This window comes from Podarcis tiliguerta (genome assembly GCF_965153285.1).
Source record: "Podarcis tiliguerta genome assembly, chromosome: 12".
In the NCBI taxonomy this organism is placed as follows: Eukaryota; Metazoa; Chordata; class Lepidosauria; order Squamata; family Lacertidae; genus Podarcis; species Podarcis tiliguerta.
The window spans coordinates 25,806,103-25,817,595 of NC_139545.1; the positions used below are offsets into that span (position 1 = coordinate 25,806,103).

An 11,493-nucleotide genomic window follows, 5' to 3' on the forward strand; every position below is an offset into this window, starting at 1 on the left:
GTTACAATTGTAAATTGATAGATGACAAATCATATAATATAAATGAACATGCAAATGATTTTTTTCAGCATGATTCCATGCATGAGATTATATATATCATTATTTAACATGGTGCTGCATTGGTCTAGTTTAAATAAATAATAGGAAAAGCTATGGAGTAATTCAGAAAAAATAGTACCATAAATACACTAAAACTTGAGTATTGCCGAGCATATCAGCAGGGATAAGCAATTTCCTGTTCACATTCAGGACTTCCTATGGAGGTACAGTCTGCGTGACTACCTAATAACATGTACATGAAAATTGATTGGTTCTATTTTTCTCTCCTAATTGCTATAGATCTGAACTTGTGAAATTGACCAAAAGTAGTATGTTGACATCACAATTGCACAACAAAAGCATTCTGCTTTAAATAATACTCTGTTATTTTCTTGAAAAGGTCTTGGTTGGATGACTCATACTCTTTATAAACCACATTATAATGAGCTACTTGGAGAGACACATTTTCTCTTTCCTTCATCTTTTGACAAAGGGATGTGCATTATGGCTTTTTAAGTTGCTTTGAGCCTTTGTAACTATATACCAGAAGAAGAGTAGGGAATGTATAGAACATTCCAAGAAGCTACTAGATAAGGTTGAAATAGTTTCAGTTCTCATATTTATTAAACACAGTTTTCCATAATAGAAAAAGCATTCTAAAGAGTATTTAGTGTTCCTGAATGAGTCACATTTCTCTGCAGTTATAAATATACTTCAGACAAGAGTTCTTGGTTTCTTGTGCTTTCCTGAACAACTCAGAGCTAATGCATCTTAGGCTTCTGGAAATACATGCTGTCATTTCTCCTTTCCCCCCTCCCTCCCCCGACTCTGCAACTAGAATAATTTGAACAAATGGATCCCTATTAGTTAGGTACTTTAGTTGTTGCTATTTGGTGCTATGAATTTTATATTTTTCATGAACTGGGGTTGGGACTTATGGAAAAAGTTAAGAAAGCAGCCTGTAAAGTCATCAGGCATGACTTTGGGGGTCAGCTGATGTCCATGTCCAGATCTACTACAAAGTTGATCCTGAGTCTGGTTTTATTTATTTCTTCAGTATTCCTAAAGCTCACATTTTCATTTACTGTCTAAGATATTATCAGTGTTTGTACAAAGTATAAAGGCCTTGATCAAGTGGCCTTCATTACTCTTTATGTGCGTCTCCACTGAACCAAATAACCTGATGTCAAGGTTTCCTGTGCAACCAAAGACAGCAAAGAGGAAAGTGTTAGGTTGTTTCTCCAGACAAATTCTATTGCTGTGGCTGTCTTCAGTTCCAAGGGAAACAATTTATGTTCCACCTTCCAGATTTCATTACATGTCTTCATGAAAATAAAGTTAGCCAAGAAGTAGTACTTAGATTAATGATTTTGCATGTTGAGTGCCCTGGGGCTGCTTATACTCCATACATTTTAAGCGTATTCCCTCACCAAAAAGTCATAAGAACTGTAGTTTACCTCACAGGGAGCTACAATTCCCAGCACCCATAACAAGCTATAGTTCCCAAGTTTCTTGTGGGGGACAGTGCTTTAAATGTATGGAGTGTGTTGTACCTTAAACTCAGGACTAAAATGATTGGTTGAACTGGGTTCCAAAAGCTTTAACAGAGGTAATTGTACTTTACACTACATATCTTCTTCGAATCTTATGGGCTTCCCCCCACTACCGGTAATTTCTGTTGAGTAATTTCATACATGTGGACATTATATGGCTATAAATCTGTGTTTTTCCCATGTAACCAGTGATACTGAGAATCCTAGCATGTCCTTTTGTGGATAGAAATAAAAAAATGGTGGCAGTCTTCCCTATCTGTCAACATAATTGAAAATGTATTGTGTTGATACTTGGCTACTCTTGCCAGTTTGAGGGGCAGAGTTGATGGTGTCTCATGATTCTCCTCCCAAAAAACAGATTCTGGAAAAATATTGAAATGAAAATATTACACCACTAATTCTACTTCAGCAGACTGTACGTTTGAGAGGAATATATTCATTTCCATATCTTAGCATATAGAAGTTGAGACATGCTTTCATATACATCTAAAGGTTTCAGAGAATATGTGTATAGTCCGAACATCTGCTGGTCTTCAGTAAAATATAGGTTTCGCCCTCTTCTTAACACTCCAGCATTTAAGATAAAAAAAGGAGTTGCATAGCTATGGAAATGGGAGTAAGTGGTTGCATCATAAGGCTATATATCTACTCCTTAGTGGTTCCACTTTTGCAGAAAACAAGTGTATTGCATAATAATTAAACTTTTTGCTCCAAATCTTTAAGGCTGAAGATTTCAGAACAGATGTTGGAAGATGTTGGCGGTGGACAAAGGGATCGTAGAAGAATGGTTATCGGAATACAAGGTAATATATGGTTCCCAAAAATAAATATTCATTTTCAAGAATTAAATGCTAGCAATTATCCATAGTAGTAGAGCCAGTATAGTGTAGAGCAGAGGTCCCGAACCTTTTGGATATTGTGGACACATTATCTATTTTGAAAGTCTTATAGAATCCTTCACAGAATGGCATCATGGGGGTCATACCTATCAGAAACCCAAGACCTTGTCAGCACTTAATACCTATGCTCAGAGATCTTTACAGATTGTCAATCTGGGTACAGGGCCAGGTTCAAGATGTTACTCATAGTACAGTATATAAAGCCCTTAACAACTTCAGACTAGTTACTTACAATATCATCTTACCCTATGTATGTCCACTCAACTACTTCGACCTGCGGAACTGGCACTGTTATAGGTGCCACATAATACCCGTTCTGCATTCATAAGAAATCAATCTTTTAATGAGGCAGCACTTACACTTTGGATCTCCCAGCCTACTGATACCAGGCAGGCACCCTCACTGTACTCTTTTTAGCTCCTGCTAAAAATATTTTTTGTTTAGACAAGCCTGCCCAGATAATGTGGCATGTTTATGTGTGGTTTGATTGTTATTACCATAGTTTATTGCTGATTTCCCGCCTCCCCCTTTTTTCAAATGTTTATATAATAGTTTTAACTTCTTTCTACCGATACTTTTATTGTTTTATTCTCTTTGTAGACCACTTTTGTACCTCAATCAAGTGGCATATAAAGTTTCTGAAATAGATAAATAAAATCTCTCCTATCTAATTTACGCTTCTTTGCAGCATTACCATTCATACTTTCTTTTTGTCCCATATCACCACCAAAAGGCATACATGCACCCTTTCTTGCAAGAACATTGTCCTTCAAACTCTCCCTCTATTCCCCATTTTCTACTTTTCCCTTTTTATATATATATATGGATGGCTAGAATATACCTTTACATAAGTTTAGGTGCCAGGCAAAAACGTTTCTCTTTAACCAGGTCTTTGGTTTGGACTGATTAAAATTCTGTGTCCTTTTAAATGAGTTTGTGGGAGGGAGGTTATTGGTCTGTTGTTTTATTACCGGTATATATTTTGCGTCCTCATTTTGTATTTTCATGTTGTGAACTGCCCTATGATCTTCAGTTGAAGGGTGGTATACAAATTTAATAAATATTTTTTTTATGAGGAACATTTGGCCACAAGAAAAATACAGCCTGAAAAAGTAGAATGAATACCTCATATGAAGAAGGGGGAATAAATATCTTAATTGCAAAGATACTTATATATTGGCTTACTGTGTCTTAAAATGTTTTGTGTTAGACAGTGCCAGAAGCTTCTATACCAAGCTATGCTAAAAATCTGAAAGACAAGAGTTCTCTGGTTTCATCTCTTTATAAAGTTATTCAGGATCCACAAAGTGAGGTAGGTAAATGTGTACAGAATTATAATTGGGTTTGGGAGAACTGTTGAGAATGAATGGTGCATGCTGTTTCACTGCAGCACTAAGTTCTTAAGAAGTGGGCAGGGTGAGCAGAAGAACAACACAGAGCACTAAACCTTGTTCTCTTCTTTACAAGACCCTGCTTTAGACCTCTTGTTTTGACTTTCTGTAGATACTACCTTTGTCTATTTCAACTTTTCTATGGCGCTGCTAAGATTGGAAATCTGATTTTATAGAGTACCCTTTTCAGCTGAATGCCAAACTAGATGTGAAATTAAATGTATCAATAATTAGATAATTATTGGAATTGTGGGAGAGAGTTTTAACTGTTTTCTTTCCCTGCTGCATTTCTGATCAAAGACAGAAATTCACAATGTGCATATTTCTCTCTTCTGTGGTGATGAAAGAGCAGCTCTGATTGAGTATGGCATAAGGGGAGAACGGGCCATACTAATTTAACATTTACAATACAATACTGTTTCTTTTAAGAATTGATAAATTTTGCTTCTTTAAAAAGTGTAGAAATGCATACTGATGTGTTAATCCACTAACAAAATATTTAATGTTTGATTTTGTTTCAGCTGCTAGAACCAGTCTGTCATCAGCTGTTTGAATTTTATCGTAGTGGTGAGGAACTTCTGCTTCAGTTCACACTGCAGTTTCTTCCAGAACTGATATGGTGCTATCTTGCTGTTTCTGCCAGTAAGGACCTACAAAGCAGTGGCTGCATAGAAGCACTTCTCTTAGGAGTTTATAACTTGGTTTGTATTCACACTTGAGAAATTAATTATTCTCTCTTGGGATAAAGTGCAAATTACAGTGTAATGTCCCGGGGGCCTCTTAACCAGTTAGATTTAAATCTCTGTGACATACTGCTATTAGCAGAAATGTTCGTGTGATTTTGTCAGAAAACAAGCCAAAAATCTGGAATATTAACTTGCTCTGGTTTGGTATTCTCTGTATTGACATTAGTTGGATTTAGCAATTGTATTCTGTAGCTTTAGGATAGTGGGATGAAGGAAGCTGTTTTAAAACAGTTGAGCTATGTGGCATTCATCAGTAGGCATTCTTCATATCACATGTTTACCTTCTAATCTCATTGTGATAGTAGTAGGATAACTCCTCCCTGGAGCGTCCCTCTGACTAAATATTTGGGAGAGTTGCATGATAAAATGGGCTGTGTATTATTCTAAAAGGAAAACAGGGTTGGAAGTAGGTTCCCTGCTTCCTTCTATAGTCTCTCTCCACCCACCCCTCAGTATCTCCTGATGTGGTATGTGAGATACTGGTGAGAAAATGAGTGGGGGGTTGCTGCAGCAGGAAGCAATCCAAAGTACATCTGATATTGGAGTGGGGGAAGAAAGTATGTGGAGGATCTGCTCTTTGCTGTAGAATTCCCAGCACCCTTTTCTTCTGCTTGAAAGTGAGACATTGGGAAGAAGGGCAAAGTGGGTGGGTGAGAGAGACTACAAAGCATTGTCTTGTTTTCTATTACAAGATAATGGAGCAATAGATTAACAGTGTGCCTTTCCTAAACTTTCCTTGGCTCTACTCTGTGTCTTTGGAGGGGGTGGGAGAGACAAACATGGTCTGTATTCTAGGAAGGCATTTCCATTTCTGTACTCTGGTTAATATGCATAAGCATACTAATGAAAAGAATGTGATTAGCTGATACAGTTAATGGCTATCTACCTGAGTTTATAACCATGGTAATTACTTTTTCTTATTAAGCTCAGAATTGGTGTTTAGCTGCATCAGTGGTGTTTAAATGTGGAATGTCTTGATTTTGATGGAGCTTAAAGGAAACTCATTTCTCAGTTTTCTATCTGTACTTAAAGCAGTGGTCTCATATAATAATAAACAGAGTCTACTTTGCAAAATGCATTGTGTTCATCTTGTGGGTAAGTTTATATGCCTTGAGGACAGAGAGATCAGAATAATCAAGGGTCTGTCAAGGGAGCCCCCAAAGTCAAGCAATTTAAGAGATGGCTGAGTCACGGTGCTATGTAAAGCACAAGTGACTTTCAGAACCTATAAAAATGAGTGTGACTATCAGCCATTAATGATAAATAGTTTTCTTTCTCTGTTCCTTGTGATAGAAATCTCTGCTGGATCAAGAGAACTTTCCATTAACTGGTGTATGTTATTAGATATGACCCATAAGATTTATTCAGGACTCTAAAGACGCAAACATATTGAGCAAGATTAGACTTAGTAAATATTTCCACTTGAGTAAAACTTCTAATATGTCAGCTGTCAGATGCTTTTTGATTAGGACATCCTAGATGTTAAGAATAAGATGATGCTGGATTTCCACATTCATCATCTTGTAAATTCAAGTGTTCACATGTGCATCCATTTAGTAGCTTTGGGCATAATTAAAGAGCTAATGAGGGATGGGAAGTTCATGCCCTACTCTGTTGCAGTTGTTCAAGTGATTTCTAATCTAAACAAACTTCCATATATTTTTCATTATATGACATAACTTTCTTTTATACCTTACAGGAAATAGTTGACAAAGAGGGGCACAGTAGGGTATTAAGTTTTACAATTCCATCCTTATCCAAACCTTCCATATATCATGAAGTAAGTTTAATAGACACTTCTGTTTCCATATGTGTGTGTAGTTTTGTTGTAGCGTCCCTTGCATGAATGTCATCTGGCCTTGATTTTGTCATCTTAAGGATAAATATTTTTGTTTTAAAAGTCTGCTGGTAGTGCAACTAGTTGCTGTTTCTTACAAAGGCACAAGTGATTAGGGCAAGGATGAACACGAGAGTACCTGGGTTTTGCATGCTGATTAATTTATTGTCCTATGCCCTCCAGGTGTTTAAATTGTCTCCCATCAGCCCCAGGGGGAAATGGCCAGTGGTCAGGGATGATGAGAGCTCTACTACGAAGCATTGGGGGTGGGGATCAGTTCGGGAAAGACTGTTCTAAAAGTATCCTTAATGTGAAATATTTGACGTAAAATATGATGGGCTTCAGTGTTCTAGAATATATAATGTTGCATTTAAATTATCTGAGAAGTATTGTCATGGCTGAAGTTCTAATGAGTTTCAGGTGTAACTGTGTAGAATAGGCATAGGCAAACTTGGCCCTTCATATGTTTTGAGACTACAGTTCCCATCATCCCTGACCATTGGTCCTGTTAGCTATGGATGATGGGAGTTGTAGTCCCAAAACAGCTGGAGGGCTGAGTTTGCCTATGCCTGATGTTGAACCTAACTTATTTAAAATTATGAAATATTTTACATTAGATTGGTTAGTGGAATAATAAAGCTGAAGATAAAATGAGACTAAAATGTCTGTTGTTGGTTAGAGTTTAAGTGGATGAAAACTGGGATAACCAAAAAATTTGATGTGTTTCAGCGAAACGTTTAGCACTGAAATATAAGGACACATGATAGCAACAGACCCTCTTGCAAAGTTAGGTCTGTTGCCAAATCCCTAGCTGCAAGGGAAATTGGAAACATAGCACAAGTTGGGCTGAAGGCAGGAGCTGAGCCTACCCCACCCCATGTTTTAGCTGGTTTTCTCCTGATGAGGCTCCAATATCAGAGGAAACTCCTGTTAAGAGGTCATTAGCTCTTTTTAAAAATAGTTTCACTTGGAATTGCACAGGGAAGAGTTCAGCTCCCCTTTCTAACCCACCTGTGCCAGTAAACTGATCTTGTTACCACTCTTAAGTTACTATTGAAGTGGCACAATGAATCTTCTGTACTATATTTTAGTGGCCTTTCCCCATTTTACTTATGAGTGTACTGCTTACCATGTAACATTCAGTTAAATTTTATACTTTTATGTTTGTCAACAATCAGCTGTCTATTTTAGTTTCTTTGTGCTTTTTAAAAATAGATATATATATTCAGTACTGCTGTTCTTAGTGATGTATTCAAGTATCTGTTTTTCTTAGCCTTCCAGTATTGGGTCAATGGCTCTTACTGAGGGTGCTCTATCTCAGCATGGCTTATCCAGGGTTGTGTATAGCGGACCTCATTTGCAGAGAGAGATGTTAACAGCACAAAACAGGTAAAAATGCATGCTGTTGCTTTCAGTCTTAGACAAAAAAACCCACACTTGGCCACTTATCAATTAGCCTTCCATGTTATCGTCATATCCCACACCTAACAGAACTTTTAATAGTATAGTTTATATGTTAGTGGTATGTTCTTGATAACAGTTCATAATGTGTATCAAGCCGTGTGTATTTTTTCAGTGAATCAGAATTCTTTATTTGTTCATAGGTTTGAAGTATTGACATTCCTTTTGTTGCGTTACAATGCTGCCTTAAGCTATATGCCTGCAGTTTCTCTTCAATCTTTATGTCAAATCTGCTCAAGGTAAGTTTTCTTTCTTGGTTGAACTGAGAATAGTATTTTTAAATTGTAATCCTATGGTGTCTGTTCCAATCTGTAGAGCTTGGTACAAGTTAAAACTCCAGTGGGTGATTTCTCATTTCTGGAAATGCATAAGCCAGCTGTTATGCAGGTTTGTCACCATTCTTAGGTGAAACACACAGGTTCCTTGGTACATGGAAAACAGTAATCTAAAAGAGGAGGGCAGGTGCTTCAAACAGTACTTTTGGATCCCACCCCTAAACAGGATCACTGTCTCTCCACATTTGGCCAGTGTAAAAGAAGAATGGGTATGCAAGAGAGCTCCCTGTAGGGGAAGTCATATTCTTGAGAGGTAGGCGACCCTGCTCATCACATTTAGTCCATAAGGCTAATTCTAATAAGGATCTGCCCCATGGAGTCCAAACAATTCCCCACCCTGAATCAGTCAAATGTACACTCACATTCCTAAGTTTAATTAATTGGTTTGTCAGACTATTGTATCCAAGGCAAAGCTCTTCAGGAATCCTTTTATGAGCTGGATTGCTAATTAATAGAAATATGACCAGATAAGAGCAATGTTTTGGTTTGTAGGAGACAACTCTGAAAAGATGGAATTGGCTAGTTAGATGCACTCTTATTTGACCTAAAAAAAGAACATGCATTCCAGGATTCTTTTATACTTTTCAACATAAACTGCACACTTTATTTCCTCTTTTTAACACACAATCAAGCAATCTAAAATAACAATACTAATACTAATTATATTCTTTTAGGATCTGTGTTTGCGGATATCCTCGTCAACAAGTAAGGAAATACAAAGGCATAAACAGCAGGATTCCAATTTCCTCTGAATTCATGGTGCAGATGTTAACTGGGATTTATTATGCTTTGTAAGTTCAGGAAATGTTATGTCCTATATTTAAAAACTAATAGTACATCACTGGTTGGACAGTGTACATAGTGCATAATGCTCATTTACATGACAGAGTCCAGTGATCCTACGGGTGCTGTCACAAAAGATTTTGGTTTCTGAAAGTTGTATCTTACCTTTCTGTAAAACATAATGATTGACTCTATAGGAACCTTAAGACATATGTCATTGTGCCTAGAACTGTCTTCTGACTGGCATCTGATTGGCCACTGATCTGATCCAGCAGGGCTATTCTGATGTTCTCATGGAGCACCAGCCATGTTTGAGTAAAGTTACCATCTGGGCATCCAGAAGCAGTGGCAGACCAAGCAGCACTTTAGATGTGCTCCTTTACACCAGATCTATCCAATTCCAGGTCCTCCCATTATCTCTGACCATTGGCCATGCTGGCTGGGGATCACCAGACAGAGTTAATGACTAGAAAATATCATTGTAAATATCAGTGTTTCCAAATAGCTTCTATTATTTATTGAATACATATTGTTGTGCATTTTATTTCTTTTATGATAAATGATTCATCCAGATGGATGATGTTGAAATGAATAATCATTATAATCAATTCTGATTTTGTGTCTCTGCTAACTTTCTAGTTATAATGGAGAATGGGATCCAGCTCGTAAAGCAATGGATGATATTTTATACAGAGCACAACTGGAGTTATATCCAGAACCACTGTTGGTAAGCATCTTGTGTTAAATTCTTCTATAGCATTTGTACATTTTATTTAAAACATTTATATCCTCATTTCCCAGCTCATATGAACTTACCAAAGTAATGTAAGCTAAAATATTAAAAACAATCTTCCGTAACAATTAAAAAGCAAATCATAGGCAATGAGCTAATAAAACCTTCCAGAAAAAGAGACAATATTGGAGAAGAAAACAAATTGGACACTAATCTGGCCATGTATTTGCTAAAAACACAGGCAGAGTAGGAGCCAGATGGATATCCTCAGAGAGGGAGCTCCATAACCTGGGAACTACTGTGTTAAAGGCAATCTCCCTCATTACCACCCTCCATACCTCTAATAGCAACAGGAGATACCAAAGTATCTTCTCCAGTGATCCAAGTGGATGGGTAGCCTTATGTAGGAGGAGGTTGTTCTTTAAATAGCCTGGTTCTTGGATATATAGGGTTCAAAAACTTATGAGTAGCTTTTTAAATTAGGACTGGAAATTGTTTAGAAGCTCTAGATGTAAACTAGGACATGCATAATCAAGGGCAGACATGCATTCTCCAGGAATATGTACTGTTGGCCTAAGCTATACAAACACACTCCTGGCCATGGCTGCCTAGCCTTCCAAGGGCAAAGCTGCCTCTAAAACAGGACGGTCCAACTCCATTTCTTTGGGCCTGGGAGTACATTTGGAAATCTAAAACTGTCGTTGGCACCACAAAATTCTCATTTCACTAGACAGTCTGGTGATGCTCAGAGCCCTTCCCAATAAAAGCACCTGGACACCCCTCCAAAAATACAATACAGAGACCAAAAAGCAATCACCACCTCCTACATCAACCAAAAAAGGGCCAAAAACTATGTAAAGAACATTTGCAAATTGAGAGGGACAAGGGGCCTTGGTGGTTGCCACTGAGGTGCTGTAGTGTCCATGGATACAATATTGGGAACCCAAAGCCTAAGGCATAATAGTCTCTCAATTTTTAAGAGCACACAGTAAATAGTCAGAAACAAGGACTTCTGTATACTTGGAATGACAGTGGATAGTTAAAAGATAACCAGGAGGGGGAAACATGATTATAAATGGACTTCTGCAACAGCTTTTAAGGCAAGTGTTCTCAGTCTGAATTGTTTACTAATCTTCTAAAGCCATAACTGAACAGATGGAAGTCAAACTGTTTTTTGTTTTGACTTTCATCATATCTATATTGATGCTTTCCTTGGTACATATGAAATGTTGTTGCTTTAATTCAAAATCTGGTGTTAATGTTGAAAATTTATCACACTTTTTTGTTGATTTCTTAGGTTGCTAATGCAATAAAAGCTTCATTGCCTCAGGGTGCCATAAAATCTAATAAAGAAGGTACAAAATGTATTCAGGTTGAAATTACACCTACTGCATCTAGAATATCAAGAAATGCAGTGACCAGCATGTCTATTCGGGGCCATAGATGGAAAAGGCATGGTAAGAAATGCAGTTAATGAAACTACAATTTATTAACTAAATTCTAGAAGTCAAGGCTTCCAGAATGTCATTAAATTGGCTGATGAATTAATTGTGTTATTTAATTTCTTTTATACAAAGAGATACTATGACTTCCTCTATCAGTACTCTGATGCATAAATAACTCCATGCTTATTCAGTTTACCATTCATTATTCCAAAATTTTAATATGTACACTGCAAAATTAGTGTGGGTGTGCACCTCAGCTGCCTCTATCCAG

General features: G+C 37.2%; 2 protein-coding genes across 32 annotated transcripts in view; one reads left to right on the forward strand and one right to left on the reverse strand.

Moving 5' to 3' along the window:
- The window catches only part of HYCC1 (hyccin PI4KA lipid kinase complex subunit 1), a 51,030-nt gene that overhangs the window by 28,640 nt on the left and 10,897 nt on the right, over positions 1-11,493 (forward strand). For 29 of the 30 annotated variants that reach the window (XR_014503521.1, XR_014503522.1, XR_014503523.1 and 26 more), the window contains 9 exons: positions 2,316-2,395; positions 3,702-3,803; positions 4,404-4,583; positions 6,328-6,408; positions 7,739-7,854; positions 8,070-8,165; positions 8,936-9,052; positions 9,684-9,771; positions 11,075-11,234. Coding sequence is in view for 21 of the 30 variants with exons in the window: in XM_083405438.1 (XP_083261564.1) it covers positions 2,345-2,395; positions 3,702-3,803; positions 4,404-4,583; positions 6,328-6,408; positions 7,739-7,854; positions 8,070-8,165; positions 8,936-9,052; positions 9,684-9,771; positions 11,075-11,234 (991 nt within the window). In the remaining 9 variants the exon portion in view is untranslated. Of the gene's footprint in view, positions 1-2,315; positions 2,396-3,701; positions 3,804-4,403; positions 4,584-6,327; positions 6,409-7,722; positions 7,855-8,069; positions 8,166-8,935; positions 9,053-9,683; positions 9,772-11,074; positions 11,235-11,493 lie in introns of all 30 variants that reach the window. The other variant, XM_083405445.1, reaches the window with a different exon arrangement.
- LOC310660625 (uncharacterized protein) overlaps positions 8,748-11,493 on the reverse strand; it is a gene marked incomplete at its 5' end in the record, with an annotated part of 32,419 nt that continues 29,673 nt past the window's right edge. Inside the window, one exon of one of the 2 annotated variants that reach the window (XR_014503535.1) lies at positions 8,748-8,762. Of the gene's footprint in view, positions 8,763-8,784; positions 8,806-11,493 lie in introns of those variants that run through there. The other variant, XR_014503536.1, reaches the window with a different exon arrangement.